Source organism: Wyeomyia smithii, chromosome 2 (genome assembly GCF_029784165.1).
Source record: "Wyeomyia smithii strain HCP4-BCI-WySm-NY-G18 chromosome 2, ASM2978416v1, whole genome shotgun sequence".
In the NCBI taxonomy this organism is placed as follows: Eukaryota; Metazoa; Arthropoda; class Insecta; order Diptera; family Culicidae; genus Wyeomyia; species Wyeomyia smithii.
In genome coordinates, this window is record NC_073695.1 from 115609391 (window position 1) to 115628785 (window position 19395).

A 19395-nucleotide genomic window follows, 5' to 3' on the forward strand; every position below is an offset into this window, starting at 1 on the left:
TCTCGGATGGTCCTGTGGTAAGGTGCTAGGTGCTAGCCAGGCATCGTATGTTCGAGACCAGACCAGGAAAGTGCTCAGTGTCGTTAGGATGGTGGCACTGGTCTCTAAAATGTTTTGTACACTAAACCTTGGCTGCGAAATCTGTCTATATTACTTTTTATCGTCAAAAATATTTTCAGGCTCAGAAAACTCTATTCATGCTTCTAGTTAAATCAAAATTATAAAATCGAGCGGGTTCATTAACTCCTACATACAAACTAACTTTATTACCTATCTGTAAGTGCATATTTTTCTCACACAGTCTACTTTCATATATGTACGTACCATTCTGTGTTTACTACAACAAATAATATGAGAAAAAATCATTCGCGTTCTTAAGTGTTCAAATGAAAGTTCAAATACCTTTCAAATGCAACGAAGAGCGATCAAATCGGCTGACGCACATCTGAGAAACCTGTTACAGAAGCGTGCCAGCCATAAAAACACACGCACGCACACACACACACACATATATATATATATATATATATATATATATATATATATATATATATATATAAGATATATATATATATATATATATATATATATATATATATATATATATATATATATATTTATATATATATATATATATATATATATATATATATATATATATATATATATATATATATATATATATATATATATATATATATATATATATATATATATATATATATATATATATATATATATATATATATATATATATATATATATATATATATATATATATATATATATATATATATATATATATATATATATATATATATATATATATATATATATATATATATATAGATATTTATATATATATAAATTTACATAAATACACACACACACATACATACATACATATACACACACTCACGATTATTCAGTTTTCGAAACGTATAGGGTATTGGTATTCGTAAAATATATGTTCTGCGAGCGCTACTGCGATCCCAAATTGAAAAACTCACAAACTCTATTTAGAGCCCTAAATTGAGTACTCATAGTTTAATTAATTAAAATCTGATGGGGCACACATAAGACGACCACGATTATTCGGGAATTCGACCTCGTCACCCCCAATTATCCGCAAATTCATGATCTAGTTATCACGCTGTGTCCATGTTTCTTAGTCCATCCCATACCCATAAACGACCTTCCGTTGTAAACGACGCTTAAGTAAAACTTACAGGCACTGAATTTGAAATTCTTAAAACTCCAAATAAATCCAACATCATTTTTACAAACCGATGCACATTTTATTGTATAGCTCGAACGTTACCGCATTACATTACCTTTACATCGTTAAAACATGATCATACATATTTGCATCACTTTGATCGTCGGGTTCAGTATCCGGTGTAATACTTTGCACGAGATATTCTTCTTGAATCGGTTCATCTAAGCTTTCGCGGGGAATTCGAAGATCAGTGTTTCCCAGAGTTTGTGTGAAATTTGAAGCTGGAAAACCGTAACTACGCTCATATCCGAAGATTTTCAAGCTCATTAAATGACTCTCGTTCGTCATTTTTTCGATTTCCAAAGATTTCAACTCACGTTCTCTTTCTAGAACATCTATGGTCAATTGCAGTTTGCGACGAGCAAGGTCTGCATTTTCTGCTGCTCCATTCGAATGATCTGAAATTATAATTAGAAGAAGAAACAGTGACAGTTACATTCCACCATATTCCGTAGAGAACATATTTCACACTCTTTTCATGCACTAAAGAAAAATATCAAAGAATACTTACCAATTTTTCTTTTCTTCGGAAGGGGTTTTTTAATTGATTGTGTAGCGGAGACTTTGGATGTGTTTCGATTTTCTTTTTCGAAAAATTCTTCCTCCGCCAATTCCTCCATACTTTCTGGAATAACTAGCCCTTCGAGAACTTCTTTGCCAAGAATATCGTAGACGAGAATGTCAATGTCGTTAGTTTTATATTCCGATCCTCCACCAGTACCCGTTTTCCTGTAATTGTCTCGTTTTTCCTAAAATTTTGCAATAGTTGCTTTAAATACCACTGTCATATAAGGTGCTACCTACCATTGAAAGTTTCCGAACATTTGGCCACCAAACATCTCGAATGTACAAAGGTTCTTTTCCGTCTGGAAGAGCACCGATTGATTTAGCATATTCTCCAATGCTTGTCCATCCAAACAGCACTTTTTTTGTTCTCGAATGGTGTCGAGAATGCAAAGCTTCAACTTTCTCTGCTCCTCACGTTTGTTCACTTTTTTTACAGACATTTGCGAAAATATACTCACAATGAAAGCTCGTTTGTTTATAGATAATAAATTAGCTGAATCAGAGCCTTAATCCCTCGGATCGATGAGAATAATGTGTCAATCCCGCGGTAAATCCGCTAGCGTGAGTTTGATAGGTAACCTATAAAAAACTGCCAAAACTGATGTTGACGGATATTTTGACGCATCATTCTGTTTCGAGCTGCTGTCAAAATTATTGGTAAATCCAGTGCTCCCAATAATACAAGTGCTAATATTATTAGCCAAAAAAATAAATATTATGCAACGCAAAACATTAGTACTTGTAATTTCTAAACTTGTAACTTGTAGCTAATATTATTAGGTCAATTATGCAATAGGGCCCAGTGCACCCTACACACAAAGAAAATATTACCAAGTGAACACGTGAAAACAACGTTCATTTACGTTAACCTGAATGTTTTCACTGGTTTAGGGAAATAATATGCATAAAAATTGGTGAAAACAACGCAACAGCTTAATGAAACGCGAATACTTAATTTTGGGTAAAAAATTGTATGGAGTTTTTGATACTGATATTGTTGATTCAAGGTATCCGACTTTTTTTTTACCTGAATGATGACTTCCGTGCAGGTACTCAAAAGTAGGTAAATCACTTTTACCTAAAAGCACAGAGAACAGACTAACAAGCAAACGATAAAAAGTGTGTAAAACAGATTGCGCACGCAAAAATATACTCTCCGAATTACACCCCCCGTCATGCTGAGTGGTAAACTAAGATGTGTTGTCGCTACCGTCGCCGTAGAGCGAACGGCATAGCCAATATATTTTAACGTCAGTACCAACAGGAGTGAAAAGCACATATGACACATTCCAGCGTAACGCGACACCTTGAGGAACCGACTTTGGTGTACATTTTAGGCTGGATATTAGCAATTAGCTTAAAGAGCAAATGATTAAACCGGTCGTAAATAATGCCAACTAAATGTACTTTCTTATGACTGGTTGGTTTAGCAATTTAGATAGTTGGTTCATGTACTGCAGCCCGATACATTTCGTAACGCGACACCATCGCTGAATTTCGCTTTTTCAACCTTCGATGGCATACGATCAGATATCTGCTTTGCTGTAAGTTCTTGAACCCTGGTTCCTTCTAGACATTTGTTCTGGAGACAAAATCCAACAAAATGACCTATTACAACATAGAAAACACTGAATTTTTAGCGAAATGCTCCCAAAAATATTTCGGTGTGTCAATGGTGTCGCGTTACGCAAAACAGTCTCCTGCAAATGGTGTCGCGTTACGAAAATGCGAGCTTTGTAAATGTGGGCATCATGATTTGTTTTTAGTCATATTATCTTCGGCAAAGTAGTTGTTTAGGTTAATATTAACATATTTATGCTATGACATTTACATTTAGTTCAAAGTTACGCCAATGGGGGGTTTCAGATTTATATTATTTTACCACTAATCGTACTGAGAATGGTTTTCTTCATAAAAAAGCTATGTCTCTTTCAGATTTTAATTTCTTTTGATATAGTTTTCCTTGAAGTCAGGAGGAACAAGTAGATTATGCAAAGCTATCATTCCACACCTTCCACTTTTCGACTGGCAAACAAAATTAGCTGTAAATTTATGAAACATTGGGGCCTTTTACTGAAGCCTCGGCGAGCAACTCGTCTCGTTTGGATTTTCCAGCTACAATCTTACTCAAAATTGCACTCAAATTGCAAATTCGTTGAGGTTTCCAAGATAAAATTATCAAAATGTACTTGAAGTAAGAAAAGATATGTATGTGAAAAACACGAATGAATCCGTTTTTTGGGGTTTGTTGTGGCTTGCGTGTTGGAATATTAGGTAGTGTCGTAACCATCAGCTATTTAGTGAGTTTGGTAGAGGAATATTGTTATTTTATAATGTACCTAGAGTTTGATGAGTTTGAATGGATGTTGAGAAGTTTTTTTTATTGCTTTATTAAGCTGGCTGTCAGCCACAGGCTGGTTCGCCACCGTGTGTTGAAAAGGTAGTATTCAGCAACTCATCAAGGAACGAAGTGATGTGTAATTGGCCTGGTTGTTTTCGTGTTTCGGAGTTTCCATCGTTTGATATTTAGGTATATCGTTTGGATATAATACGTTTTCAATTTTTGACTAGAAGTAAAAACATTACCAGAGTATATGTAGTGTACGTTAGGTTTCTGTTTTATTCTCTGTCATGTGGCAAATCCTTCAATATCACATTAAATATGTAAATAAATCGAATGAATGTTGTAACTATATCAATCGATAGTAAGTGTTCCATCTGGAAATGCACGAAGGTGATAGGCAGATTTGATTCCTTCAACTGGGGAAGAAGATTCCCATAAGAAGTTTTCACGGGAGTTTAGGGCGATAATTTCCGAAGGTTTAATTTCTATCGTTCGGATACCCGGAAGGTTATTCTGGCAATTGCCTACAAAATCCGCAGCGTTGTTGACCGCATCAATTCTAAAACCCCGTGCCAGGGTTTTTTCACGAGCGACCATTTTCGCTTTCCCACCAACAGCGTCGCAGAGCCCTTTACCATGCGATGTTGCGAAATACTTCCACTCAAACATTTTAAGATATTTCTTCGCGAAATATTCAAGAGCCGTGCACATGAATTGGTTTTTGAATTCTGATGATGGCCCATCGCGCCAAATGACCTTACGAATTTCAGGATTTTCAACATCCATAAATATAATCAAGATAGGCGAATACAGCATTTTTGTCCTTCGCCTTATAATCTGATACCAAAATCAGAAACTTGATTTCTTGATTGTTTTGAATGGCAACGGTAAACAGAACACCGACGCTCTTGACCAAAGGGCACTTTGTATTTAATATTTGTAATATTCAAAGCGTGTCACTTGCGAAGAAACAGAACGCGATCTGAGCGTCACGACTCGTGGTGGATGAGACATATGAGAAACATAAGAATGTGTTTGTGAAGCAGCTTATGCACGCACATTATTAGAAGCTTCACGATATGCGCGAAAGCAAGTATTGTTGCTTTTATACTCAATAGGACAGCGCAAAAGCGCAATGAAAATATAAATGTAACTTTAGGCCAAATCTACCGAATATGCTTTTAAATAGTGAGTATCTTGTTTTTGATGTGTTTTTCGTAAATAACATGGTTGGTTAAAGCAGTATTTTTGCCAAAAAGTAAAGAAAACTAGACACACCTAGCAATTGAATCAATTGCAAAAGAAACAACATATGTCTATTAGAGGTTAAAATAGTCAAATACACTGTTTTACACTATCTTCACTATCTTTGAAATTTTAATATATTCACGTTTCCTCAATTTATTTTAATTTTCAAGAACAAAGATATTTTTCATTTATAATGTTATCTGAAAACCATTCTAGTATTTTTTCCATGGATTTTTTATTGGCATTGAATATGTAATGATCTAATTCCAGTGAAAAGCAAACTCCTCACTTCTAGGTGGATATAATTTGATGCAGATGACTATTATTTATCATGATTCTATGTTGTATTATCAATATACACTGACAAAAGCTCAAAAACTCGTTTTTGGTAACTTTTTAAAGACACATAAACTTTTCGTAACGCGACACCATAACTTTGACCCTATTGTAACTTTGAGGAGAATGCACCAATTTCACATACCAGCATATGCGAAGAAAGGTCTCATCGAGTACTAAGAAAATCCTGAACACTACTTTTCTACGGTTTGTAACATTTACACAATAAGAAAAAAACTACTATTTTCGTAACGCGACACCATAATAAAGGACCTGTTTTTCAATGACCTACCAATTGAATCTACTAAATAGCAGCAACAACTGCGTTCAGGCCATTAATACATCCATAAAAACCCTTTACTTTCTGATGCATCACATGCCCATAGCTACAAAATAGTATCATTTGAGCATATTTAAAAAAAAAACCAGGAAGGTTGTATACAAAGCCACGACCGCAAGTTGAAGTAGAATACTTTTACAAGAAAGATAACTTGGCTGCTTGCGTGTCAGTCATTTTTTCTAGTAAATAAATGTTGACCGTTCATTGGCAGTATTGTAATTTCTTTTTGTTTGATATTTTGAATGAAGTTCATTGAATATTTTTAAATTTTGTTCAAATGAGAAGTATGCACATTTAATACGACATCATTAAACGGGAACGGAACAAAGGCTACGGTTATGCAGAACGCGAATGACGGCGCGATTAATTATAGCGCAAACGAGAAAATATTAACTCTTCAAATATTAATTTTTGTTCTTCAAATTTCTGTTGTTCAATTTAATATCCGATGAAATGTCTGTTTATTATCTGATGAAGTTCTTATATAGGCCAAATGATGTATTCCCAATTTACTTGGTCCATAACTCTGCCGACCGTTGCTTGGGAAAGCAATCGTATAACGACCAATCAGAGGTCGAATTTTGTGTTTTGACAAGGCTTAAGGATTTTCAATAGTACAATAGTTCGAATAATAAAATTGCAATTTCATGCATCTGGTAGGAATCTTAGAAGATTTTCTAATCAATTGCTGCAAAAACGAAGGAAATCCATCGAAAACTAACCGATTTATTAGCATTTGAAATTGGACATATTTCTCACTTTTTTCAGTTTTAGATTTTCATTTCACATCTCTATGTAGCCGAACTTCCTGAGAGAATTATTCTACTTCAAAAGCATTTTGCGGTTCAAAATCGGTTGCTAATTACAACCTTTGAGCTGCCCTAACATTGGGGGAATTAAGATACACGGACAACATGCACTGTGGAAGCTATTTCACATTCAGTAAATTCGACGGGTGCGACCGATTTAAATTGCTAGGATCCAACACAGAATGCTTGCTTGCGTTGAAAAAAATTATTAACTTTCAATGACTTGTTCATTTGCCTTAACAAGGCATTTTGATGTTCAAAATTGGATTTCCTGATGGCAATCTTCATGCTGCCCCAACACGGGGGGAATAATGGCAGTCTGACGACACACGCTGAGAAGAACCGCGCTGCTCCTGAGACGTGGTGACCAACCACAGGGCTAGTGCTGCTGCTAAGGAAGGACGACTGCTGTTGTCGCTGTCTAGAACTATTATGAGCGGCTCCGGCTGAAACAGGCTCTTATATAGGCCAAATAGCATGTTTTCAATTGCAAGGTATATGATCCTGTCGACCGTGCTTGGGAAGCAAGCATATAACGACCAATCAGAGGTCGAATTTTTCGTTTTGACAAGGCTTGACTATTTTCAATAGTACAATAGTGTGAATAATAAAATTACAATTATCTTATTCTGGGAAGAATCTTAGAAGATTTTCCAATATATTGCTGCAAGAACGAAGGAAATCCATCGAATACTAACCGATTTATTAGCATTTGAAATTGGACATATTTTTCACTTTTTTCGGTTTTAGATTTTCATTTCACATCCCTACGTAGCCGAACTTCCTGAGAGAAGTATTCTACTTCAAAATAGTGTCAAAACTCTGATTTTGTTAATCTTTTATGAGTGTATTAATTCAATCATTTATTCATGTTTTGCATGTAAATTCAAATGAAACAAACGTTTTCCGTGAAGTTCAATTTATCCTCTTTCACATACACAACAGTTCTAAGTCAAACATGCAATTTGAAATTTGGATGTCTTGGCGTAGATGAGCTAGGAATGTGTCATATACTGATAAAAATACAGTCTGTTTAGCGACGGTAGCGACATCACACTTTACTTTACCATTACGAGGGGTATTATTTGAAGGATAATTCATGGCACACATGCAAAATTTTACACACTTTTTTTAGACCGTTTGTTCGTCGCCTGTCAGTCTGTTCTCTGTGCTAAAAGTACCTTCCCGCACAGAAGGGCTGATTTGCGACAAAAATACGAATATTTGGGTATTTTTATTTTTCTGTGTAGGACAGGACGTGACAAGTGGCTTCTAGTTATTCTTCTTTTCGTTCAAAATTGCCTTCATGAAACATTTTGATTTTTCGGCACGACGCTTGCCAATATTTCAAAAAACATTAAAAAAAGAAAGTATCAATATCTAGGGTTTTCCAAATTTTGGATTCCAGTTTCAATTAATTCATTTGATAATGCTTGCTCGTTGAGTCTTCAACCCATTTTGGGTTCCTGTTGCTTTTCATGAAATGAATCTGCTATTGTTCATCATACGTAGTTTCAAAAACATGAATAATATATCGAATGTTGATTTTTACAGACATTACCTAGTGCATGATGACATTAGTCTAGTGCATGATGTATAAAGACATGGTGACATGGCCATATTGGAAACAGATTTGATTGCGAAGAAGTTTGTTTAGAACAGCCCCTGAAAAAAAATGTCGCATCGTTGAATATATGTATCATTTAGATGCAATTATATTGTAAATCTAACAATGTTACATACCTTGCTATCAATATTTGTGTTTCTCGAAAGCAACTCACAAGTCAAACACTGAAAACTGGGACGTTCCTTTTTCAAGTGAGCAAGGAAACATAAATAAACAAGGAAAAATTTCTTCCTGTTGCATAGTGATACTTCGTCTCTAACCTCCCTAAGCAAAAAAACACTACCTCAGCCCGCGCCTTCTTTTGATTCAAACCGTTACACCATGTTCTACTCATCATGGTTTAGTGCATGAAAAGCAGCTATCTGGCCCAAGTATGATGACAGTTCTACAAGGTATGCTACATTTTTGTCTATCCACGCACACAAACAAATCTCGTTATGAAAAATTTCGCGTTTTGTATGGAATTCAGAACATTTTTGGAAATTTCTCGTTTTATGTTGTTTTATATCTGATTTTTTTGGTTGGAGAGTGAATCTCCAGTTGAAACACACTAGAAATTGATATTAATTTAGATTTAGTGTGAAAAATTGGGACAATATGTCGAAATAAAATATATAAAAATACTATATTTCTAATAGTTGGAGCATAATCTTAGTCATTGTCATAGGTCGTGACTTTTGTTACTGTATGAAACATAAGCGACTCTATTTAGAAGCGCTATTAGAGTACAAGAAAATAACGAAAAGTGCAAAAAGGTTACCGGCAAATTGATGAAAAACAGCATATTTTACCTAAACTGCAGCATGTTTATGTATTCCCCGCAAATAAAACATGTTTCAACATCATTTCTATAACTTTTCAGGAAAGTATGTTTCATAAGTTTAGTTTAAAACGCGAAATCATTTCAAATTTCATACAAAATTGGAAAAAGTTCATATCGATCACTAATACTAATGCATCGACGTGAATAGCATACCTTGTAGAACTGTCATCATACTTGGCTAGCTGGCATCCGGCCATGTTTCGAGGGCTAACATCTCAGCGTGTGTGTAAACGAGATAGCATATCACCGCCACTTCTCATTCGCATAACATAGCATCTGTCATTGGAGCCCGCAAATCGCGGATCCACTGCGATGTTAGCTGCGATGAGGCAATGCAAATAACATAGAGATGCCAGCTAGCTGATGAAAAGGTTTCGAAAAATTGTCGAACTAAACACTGTTCATTCACTTGGTAAGCAGAAACAGTGTAAACAAAAAATATCGATAGTTTTCGCAGCACGGCCAACCTTACCGACTAATAAAGAAATTTAACAGTGCGCTAGATAAAATCGACATTCAGGGCTTTCATTTTGACAGAACATTGGGTGATTTTTGGTTATCCTTGTTGCGTCCTGTTCTAGAGTGCACCTAGCAAATTGCAATGTTAAAAAAATGCGGGTCGTAAATCACTGCATGCTACGGCCTAACCTAACTGACAGCTCAGGAAGGTTTGTTTACAAGGTGTTAGGAATTGGAGCGACTATTCGTTTTTTTTATTCTTACGATAATTTTGACCTATTCCATTAGAAAAAGCATGAGAAACTAGTGATAATGAACACATTTTAATTAGAGTAAATTTACATTCCATACTAAGTCTCCGAACCTCATATCTATGAAGATGTTGTGTCCAGAAATAAAGAGATGAATGAAAGTTGAAAATGAGAAAGTTGAGGCCAAATAGTTCACCATTGAGTTCGTCTAGTTGTTTAAATTTGAAGCATTTACTAATACTAGAAAAATACACCTTCCTCCTCACCTTTTATTCTCGTGTATTTATAGGCGTTCACAGATATTTTCATTATTAGAGTTGACAACCCTGCGCGATACCTCTGACCTAAGTATCGATTTCGTCAGTATCGATGAAAATATTGTTCATCCCTACAGTAGGTTACCGGCAATTGATATGTAAACATGTTTAAATTTCATGTTTATACTTGTGCTTCTCGCTTATAGTTGCGGAAGTTAACTAGTGTATTGTTATTTTTTTGCTGACCGTTGCGAACATGTCTGAAGAAACGCGAAATAATACGATCGATCCGGAGGGAGTGATTAAGATTCTTGTGGCAAGTGACATACACTTAGGGCACAACGAAAAAGACGTGATTAGAGGTAATTCAACAGTTGTGAAACTTATGAAAAATAACTGAAAACTATTTCTAGGAGAAGACAGTTTTATTGCCTTTGAAGAAGTACTTCAACATGCATTGGAAAACGATGTTGATGCAGTTATTCTTGGCGGTGATCTGTTTGACATAGCAAACCCATCAACAAACACATTGAACCGATGTACTCGTCTACTAAAAACTTATATGTTGGGAGATAAACCCATTAAACTAGAATTTCTCAGTGATCAAAATGAGAACTTTTTGGAATCGCTAAACCAGACTGTGAACTATGAAGATCCCAACATGAATATTGCAATTCCAGTGTTTTCTATACACGGTAATCATGATGACCCAAGTGGTTTTGGTCGCATCAGTTCTCTTGATCTACTGAGTACCAACGGATATGTAAATTACTTTGGTAAATGGACAGATCTCAATAAAATTAATATTAGTCCCATACTGCTCAAGAAAGGTGAAACAAAGCTAGCCTTGTACGGACTCAGCTACATTAGCGATCCAAGACTGGCGCGCTTGTTTAACGAGGCCAAAGTGTTCCTTGAAAAACCTGAAGATACTGACTGGTTCAACATTATGGTTCTACATCAAAACCGGGCTGACCGTGGACCGAAAAATTATTTGCCAGAAAAATCGCTTCCACGTACGTGCTATGGAGTAACTAAGCGACTTTTGTGTTTATTAAAATGTTTTTTTCTTCACTTTGTAGGTTTTCTAGATCTTATTATCTGGGGCCATGAGCATGACTGTCGTATCATACCGGAAGAGAATCCCACTAAAAAATTTTATGTCAGCCAGCCGGGTTCGACCGTTGCTACTTCGTTGGCAGAAGGAGAATCTATTGATAAATGTTGCGGGCTTCTCAGCATCTATAAAAAACAGTTCCGCCTGGACCCGATTCCGCTGCAGACGGTCCGACCATTTATATTTGAATCTATTAATTTAGCCAATCTGGTGCAGGAATTGCAACTTGACGAAGGTGATGCACAAGCAAAGGTACAGTCATTTGCATCTGAAAAAGTAGAAGAAATGATCGAAAGAGCGAAGGAAAAATTAACTGGGAATGTAAAGCAACCAAAATTACCTCTTATTCGGCTTCGGCTAGAAGTGACCTCAGTTGACCAGCAGTTTAATCAGATTAGATTCGGTCAACAGTATAGCGGACGAGTTGCCAATCCTCAGGACATGATTTCTTTTAAAAGAAAAATTTCGCGGGTTAAGGATGAAACTAAGCCGTTAGATAAAGAAGCGCTCAATCAAGCTTATCAAAATCAACGTGAGACTGCAGCTAAGCGCGCGGAAGAAGTTGTAGAGCGGTATTTCAAGGAAGCAGCACAAGAAAATCAATTGGAAATTTTGTCATCGAAAAGTATGACTGAACTAACTCGGCGTATGGTCGATTACGAAGATGATGATGCTGCTGAGAACATTATAAAGTTTTTCGAGAAACAAGCCATGCAGTATCTTGACGGGTTTACAGTAAATGAAGAAAATATCGAAGAAATTTTATTCAAATTTCACGATAAAGAACGAGAAACTCATGGCGAAATGCTTAAGGTATAGAATAACACAGAATTTGATGTTTGATACCGAATTTGTCTATAAAACCTAATTTACCTAGTTTAGAATATTTATAGTCAATTCATTTACATTTGCTTCGATTGAAACTGATTGAATCAGGCTTATTTGCAACATTTTTTATCTATTGATTTCAGATGTTGGATAGTCGTACTCACAAACGAATAGATTCAAATGATCGCTCTCGGTCTTTAGCCGACGATGACGACAATGATGAATCCAAGTCGACGAGCATTCAAGCCAATGTTACCACTACAAACCGTGGTAGCGGTCGTGGTAGTAGGGGCGGTAGAGGCTCACGTTCTACTACGTCCAATAGCGGCCCTAGTCGCGGTAGAGGTCGAGGAAAAGGTGCTGCCAGCAGTACCGTGAGCAGCATTGGTTCATTTTTTAATAGCACTGTCAAACAAGAGAAACGTTCAAGTGCTAGAAACGTTTCAAAAGTTGTTTACATTTCCGAAGATGAAGAAGACTAAACATTAACTTCGTATTCCTAAAATAGAACTGTCTCTGTTAATTTCTTCAATCACCTAACAATCGTTTCTGTTAATAAAATCGATGTCAACTTGCTAAAAAGATGTTTTTGAGACTTTTTATGATGTCTTCAGTTGGAATAAAACTACAGAGACATCATATCGAGAAACCTGGAGTTTCGTCCGCTCTTGGGCTATGGTTCGGATCCTATTTGATACATCGAACACTCTGAGTGAAGATAGGAGTTCAGTTTTCTGCACGGTCCACATATTTCTTTGGAGTTCAAAAGGTACACTCAAAATATTTTTCACGTTATGATTACCGGAAAAGTTATGTGAATATTTTCCACTGTCGTTTCACGTAGGTTTTACGTGATTGTCATTTGAGTTCATCGTGATCTGGTGAGATGATTTATCCTGTGAATATTATTCAGTAGACATATGCGTTTCATGTGATTTTCACGTAGAATTTAACTACCGGCAAAGTGAAAAGTATTTGATTAACGGATAGCTACTACGTTTTATAAAACGTATTAATTTCGATTGTGGTTTCCCAAATTCTTGAGAGAGAAATTAGATTTCAGAATTTTTTGAAATATGTTGCTAGATAAATCGCACGGGCATGCAAAATTTCCAATTTGAAAATGGATTGAACGACATAAAAACTGACAAATATTAAGACATCCACCGTCTATAATTACTGTTAGCTGCTACTGTTTATGTTCAGGTAACTCCTGGATCTTTGAACTGAATCTGTACAAAATCTGTAAGCTAAAGATTCCATGTCGAATTATGGTTTTTCCTAAATCTCACTCATTGGCAAGTCATCGATGAAATCAATTTTATGTTCAGAGACCGAATTACACAACAGCTTCGCCATTTTGATTCTTGTATATTTTCGCACGGAGAGTTCATTCTGTTTGACTTTGCCAAGTTCACGTAGATAATACGTGATAAAACATAGTAAGCATGTGATTTTCACGTAGATGTTATGTTTGTCACATTAATCATGAAAACTGACAGAAAATGAATAAGTACAGGAAATTTCACGTAACAATAACGTGAAAAATATTTTGAGTGTAGCAATCTCGGACCGCTACTCTTCATGTGATTGATGTAGATATTTCTAAAACTTTCGAATGGTTGCCGTAAATTGTATACCTATGACGTTAAACTTTATAATGTTGTGAGAAATATTGCGGTCTGCTTCAGTGACTAGTGAATATTTTCAGCCAATGGTGGTTCAGATACTTTTTTTGAAGGCATTCAGAAATGCAGTATCATCCCCTATCGGACAAAGAAGTTAATCTTATCTGAACACACTATGTCCGGTCAGCTTCTATCGAGAGTAACACAGATTCGAGATCTCGGAGTTATTTTGGAGAGGGCACTCTATGGTCAGAGGGCAGCGCACTATGAGACGTTTTCATACAAGCATGCGGACAAAAATATTTTCATCATTTTTTCTACATTTCGGGTATTTTTTCTGCTTGTTATGAACAAAACAAGTTACTTAGGATCATTTGGTCGGTGTTAAGTCAGACCGGACCAAGTCATAAAATTGGAAAAAAACGAGATAACGATAGTATTGGATAAAGATTTTCTTAAGCTACATTACACAACAATCAGATTTTATTTATCTCTAAAACAGCAGAAATAACAGCATGATTTTTGTCTGCATGACCAATGAAAAGCGATCACAGTGTTCAGTCAGAATGGACCAAGTGTTTATTTTCAAGGAGACTGCCTTCGGTCAGCTATTGATAAAAGCGAACGAACGGAAGAATTTTCAAGCGTTTTTCCGGATTTCTTTGTATCAGAGAACTCTTTCACTCACCCCCCATCGGAATCTGTCAAGTTTCGCGTACTGCCGTGGTTTTGAATGTGTTTTTGAACCGTTTATTGCTGTCACTAACATGACCTGATATCAGCCTTATAGTGTGCAGACAAAGTGAACCATGTGTTAAGCAGAGTCTATGTTTAAGAGTCCCGCAAAGATGAAACCAAAGGAACCAAATCAGTGTCAAACGAGGGTACCAATCGAGCAATGTAAATAAACAAGGTGATAATGTTAGGAGTGGATGAAAAGTGTTGTAATTGAGCGTAATAAAGAATATGTGTTTTTCCGAAGTTTTACTTACACATTTTAATCCAACATTAAACCTGTACACTGGTTCACGTAAATTTAACAAAACATCACCGGTGTAATCTTTCAAAACTGTGTACCTTGTGAAGAATTTCAAAAAATGATATTCGCTTATGCATGGTGAAAAACAGAACTGTATAGTTCTTGGCAACAAACGGCACAAAAACTGTGTTGCCGAAACGATAGATTTTCTCTTCGCGCGACTCTATATACCATAGACTCTGGTGTTAAGCAGAAAAAAGTTGAAATTATCGGAATTTACAGCATCGGTTTGAAGTCAACATAAATGAATTTCAACACTATCAGGCAACTTATCGGAATGCTTCTTTGCCCGTTAGTCAAAAAAGTATACTTTTCCAGTAAAGTAAAAGTAAATGAGAAACGTTAATCATTTGTGTGGGTGACACAACGTTCCACAATTTCAGAAAGAAGTTCAAGTTACAGTAGTAATACTGACTTAAAACTTGATGATTTTACCAATGAATTATATCCTCAGGAGGTTGAAATAAGTGGTAAGTGTATGTTTGGTACTGTTTTATGCAAGCTAATTAGATTTATGCCCGTAATGAAACTACAAAGCTAAAGGCAACACAAACGATTGTTTGGAGAAGACCTTTCATATTAATACAAGAAGAAGCTGACTCGATTGACATTTAAGTGTGTAAAGCATGCTGTCAATATCTATTCAATATTATTTTCTAATTGATAATGGAGAACCTGTACCAAATTTTCATGAAGCTGTCCTTGAAGCACTACATTCAAACGTGACAGAAATTCCAGAACCAAAACACGAGAAAACCATCCAGTCCATTATCAATTCTACGGCAATTTTTGCCAAAGTTGCAGAGAAAGTGGATGATTACGAATAACTTAATTGAGTAAATTAACCATATTTTTGTTCCATTAAAACATTCCGCTCTTACCATTGATTTGTTGAAACAAACACAGTTTAAAGTTTATTCAAACTATTTTCGAAAATTGTTGATGTCGCAGAAGCTAACCATGTAGATTAAAAATCTTTTTGAATGTTCGACGATCAATGAACTAAAATTATTTGTTCAATTGTTCAGTCATAATTTATGTGAAGAAAAAAATTGTTCAGTCATAATGGACCAAGTCATTAATGATTCTTCTTTGATTCAATCAGAGTGGACCAAGTACATTTAATCAGTTACAAACCTCTCCTTTTTGAGCTCACGGCACTCCTTTTTTTCAATTGTCACATTGCATGATACAGTTAGAGAGTTACTCCAACTTATAACATCAAAACTGCGCAAAAATATTGAAAACTTCAAAATTCCCAGAGCAACAAACTTCAAACTCGTTTTTCTTGAAATGATCAAAATGTCACTTGGTCCGGTCTGACTTAACACCGACCATTTGTGACTATATTACGGTCAAACTTTGATAGAGGGGAGTATTTTTTGGTATAAAAAGAGGAAATAAATCATGGATTCGTTCGGTATCCAGCACTTCTCCCTTTCAGTGGCTGCCCCACCATTTCCAATAGGCTTTTGACAACCTCTAATGTGTATGGAACATGTGTGTCAAGTTTGGTGAATATCGATCAAGGCGTCCTAGAGTTAAACATAAGCAAAAAAAAACGTTTTTTCTAATATGCTTCAATTTTGCTCCAAAAAGTAGAGTTTGATCACTTGCCAAAAAAGTTATATCGTTTGGTCGCAGGTAATCGCAACAAAACTCTTTTGAATTTGTTAGTAGACACCTGAAACTTGAATAAAAACAGGGACTTAACCTTGGAAATCCTGGGAGTTGAAAGATACCGACCAACAAAGTTGAAAATAATGATTTTTCTTATTTTCTTCTTATTGCCAAACGGTTTTAATCGTTTGGTCGCAGGTAATCGCATCTTAGCATTTCTGAAATGGTTGGTTGACAGCTGAAACTTGAATAAAAATAGGGACCTAGCCTTGGAACTCCTTGAAAAAAAAGATATCGACCAACAATATTTTCTTCTTATTGTCAAGCGGTTTTAATCGGTTGGTCGCAGGTAATCGCAGCTAAACTTTTCTGAGATTGTTAGTAGACACCTGAAACTTGAATACAAACAGGGACTTGGCCTTGGAATTTCTGGGAGTAAAAAGATACTGACTGACAAAGTTGACAGTAATGATTTTTCTCATTTTCTTCTTATTATCAAACGGTTTTAATCGTATGGTCGCAGGTAATCGCAACTTAACTTTTCTTAGATTGTTAGTAGACACCTGAAACTTGAATAAAAACTGGGACCTAGCCTTGGAAATCCTGGGAGTGAAAAAATGCCGACCAACAAAGTTGTGAATAATGATTTTTTTATCATTTTATTCTTTTTGTTATTACTTATCTCTTTTTCCACTCATTCTCCTGAAAGCCAAATCACTTACGTTTATGAGAGTATGATACACTGAATAACAATTATGTTAACATGATCAAAAATTTTTTTTTTCGGATTTTGAATATTTCTCATGAAAACTAGAAATCTTCAAGTCGGTTTTAAACGCTTGGTCGCAGGTGGTCGCAGCTAGACTCTTGAATTCGTTAGTAGACACCTGAAAGTTGAAAAAAGCAAGGACCCAGCACGGGGGTTCTTGGGAGTAAAAAGATGCTGTCCAACAAAGTTGAAAATAATGATTTTTTTTCCATTTTCATCTTTTTATTGTGCTTTATCTTCTTTTTTTCACCCATAAAACCACACAACCACACATTTTTCTGAAAGCCCAACGTTTACAAAAATATAATACAATCAATAGTTATTCTGTTATTATGCGCGAAATTTTTTTTATATTTTACTTTTTTTCGAAGAAAAAGTGCATTTTTCACCATTGTTCATCTTCATATCTCGATATCTCAGGTATAGTACCTGCTACAGTTTTGAAATTTGGAACTTTTCCTAGTTAGAGTGTCTACTTTCTATAAAAAATATAGAGAAATAGGTCGGCGACAGTCACTTTTCCGATTTTTGTCCGCCTGAAATCCTATAGTGCAGCGCAAAGGGTCATGTCCAATTTCCAAAACCAACCATGTACATTTTGTTTATTGGTCCAAAAAATCATCTGTGCAAAATTTAAGCTCAATCGGACATAGTTTGGGGGTGCCTCACCCTTCTGGGAGGCTTAGTTTGAAGAGTATCAAACATGTTTCTCGATTATTTTTAATGCATTCCTTGGTTGAAGGCTTCAAAGTATAAAGTAATTCAAATCGCAAGTAAAAATTTTTCACCACATGTTCTTTTGAAATATCGAAAGCGAAAAAGAATCAGTTTGGACTACTGATTGATATTTATTCGACCGATTTTTTTCATCATTGGTACGCACCGACTGATGATAAATACGATGTCGAAAAGGAGAAGTTCTATGATCTCCTTGAGAACACATACAGTGAGTGCTCAGGACATGACATCAAGATCGTCTTTGGAGATGCAATTGCGTACGTCGAGCAGGAAGACTTCTTCCGCCTAGTAGCTGGTAGAGAAAACTTCCGCTCTGCGACGACGAAAACGGCCTGAGGCCATGCTTGGTTTCACTCTTTTGCTCTTTGAATGCTCATTAGGCTGTATTTGATCAATGAGGCAGAATTCGAACAAGTCATATATGAAGCACTTGTACCCTGAGGCATATCAATTTCGCTGCAGCCATGACATGGCTATCTGTAGCATTAACATCCCAAGAAACATTTTTTGGCTAAATAAACATTTTTATAACTAATCTTATTCAGCTGACGGCTGAACATAGGTCGAATAATATATTTCTAAGTGTTTAACCCGTACATCTATTTCGAGGCGTCGAACGGAGCAGGATTGACATTGAGAATGATTTACAAGCTGCAGGGCCGGCGTTTCATGTGGGTAGTTTGGGTAGTAGTACCCACTCGGAAAATATCCTAGTGGGTACTTACCCACACGGAACTATCGGACAAAACCAAAAAAAGTACACTAAAGTTCTTTTTGACACGATTCTACGTACCGTGCAAAAAAAAAATCGTGTAAAAAAACCGCGTAATTTGGAAAAACGTCGTAAAAAACGCGTTATTTGGAAAAACGTCGTTAAAAAAATCTTTTAAAACAAAAACCGTGTAAAAATGAAACTTTGTAAAAAACAGCCTATTATAGTTTGTTACCGTTACTGCTACTTACTGTAACAATTTTACGCGAAGACGAAAAATCGTGCAAAAAAAAACGTGTAAAAAATCGCGTTATTTGGGAAAACGACGTAAAAAAAATCGTGTTATTTGGAAAATCGTCGTAAAAAAGAATCGTGTAAAATGAAACCGTGTAAAAAAAATCGTGTAAAAAAAGACTTTACTGTATTGTTGCGAGCGACAGATTTTTTGATGGATATCGTTGAGCGAGAGTTTATAGAGTTCTGAATTTTATTTACGATAGAGTTCTAAAGTTTTGTTTTCTCGTTAAAATTTTCCATGCCAAATTTGAGCTCAATCGAACTTCGGGAAGTAGAGCCTCAAAGCGGTCAAAGTTACAGTTTTTTG

The 19395-nt window shown here is 35.7% G+C and overlaps 2 protein-coding genes across 2 annotated transcripts; one reads left to right on the forward strand and one right to left on the reverse strand.

Moving 5' to 3' along the window:
- Positions 1–1288: 1288 nt before the first annotated feature.
- Positions 1289–2787, reverse strand: LOC129722916 (uncharacterized). The gene is made up of 3 exons (XM_055676769.1): positions 2084–2787; positions 1791–2028; positions 1289–1677 (listed from the first exon to the last, which is right to left on the reverse strand). The coding sequence occupies exons 1-3, from the start codon at positions 2084–2086 to the stop codon at positions 1337–1339; spliced, it is 582 nt and encodes a 193-aa protein (XP_055532744.1). The 5' UTR covers positions 2087–2787; the 3' UTR covers positions 1289–1336.
- Positions 2788–10460: 7673 nt separating this feature from the next.
- LOC129722229 (double-strand break repair protein MRE11) lies at positions 10461–12858 on the forward strand. Its single transcript, XM_055675525.1, has 4 exons — positions 10461–10702; positions 10754–11356; positions 11423–12270; positions 12429–12858. The coding sequence occupies exons 1-4, from the start codon at positions 10597–10599 to the stop codon at positions 12765–12767; spliced, it is 1896 nt and encodes a 631-aa protein (XP_055531500.1). The 5' UTR covers positions 10461–10596; the 3' UTR covers positions 12768–12858.
- The last annotated feature ends 6537 nt before the right edge of the window (positions 12859–19395 follow it).

What these genes read in the sequence shown, in the direction of transcription:
- LOC129722916 (XM_055676769.1), bottom strand. An exon ending in TCCGAAGAAAAGAAAAATTG is followed by an intron (nt 1,678 to 1,790) that starts GTAAGTATTCTT and finishes TTATAATTTCAG; the next exon opens with ATCATTCGAATGGAGCAGCA.
- LOC129722229 (XM_055675525.1), top strand. Translation starts at nt 10,597, where the DNA reads ATGTCTGAAGAAACGCGAAATAATACGATCGATCCGGAGGGAGTGATT. An exon ending in CGAAAAAGACGTGATTAGAG is followed by an intron (nt 10,703 to 10,753) that starts GTAATTCAACAG and finishes AACTATTTCTAG; the next exon opens with GAGAAGACAGTTTTATTGCC. An exon ending in GCCAGAAAAATCGCTTCCAC is followed by an intron (nt 11,357 to 11,422) that starts GTACGTGCTATG and finishes TTCACTTTGTAG; the next exon opens with GTTTTCTAGATCTTATTATC.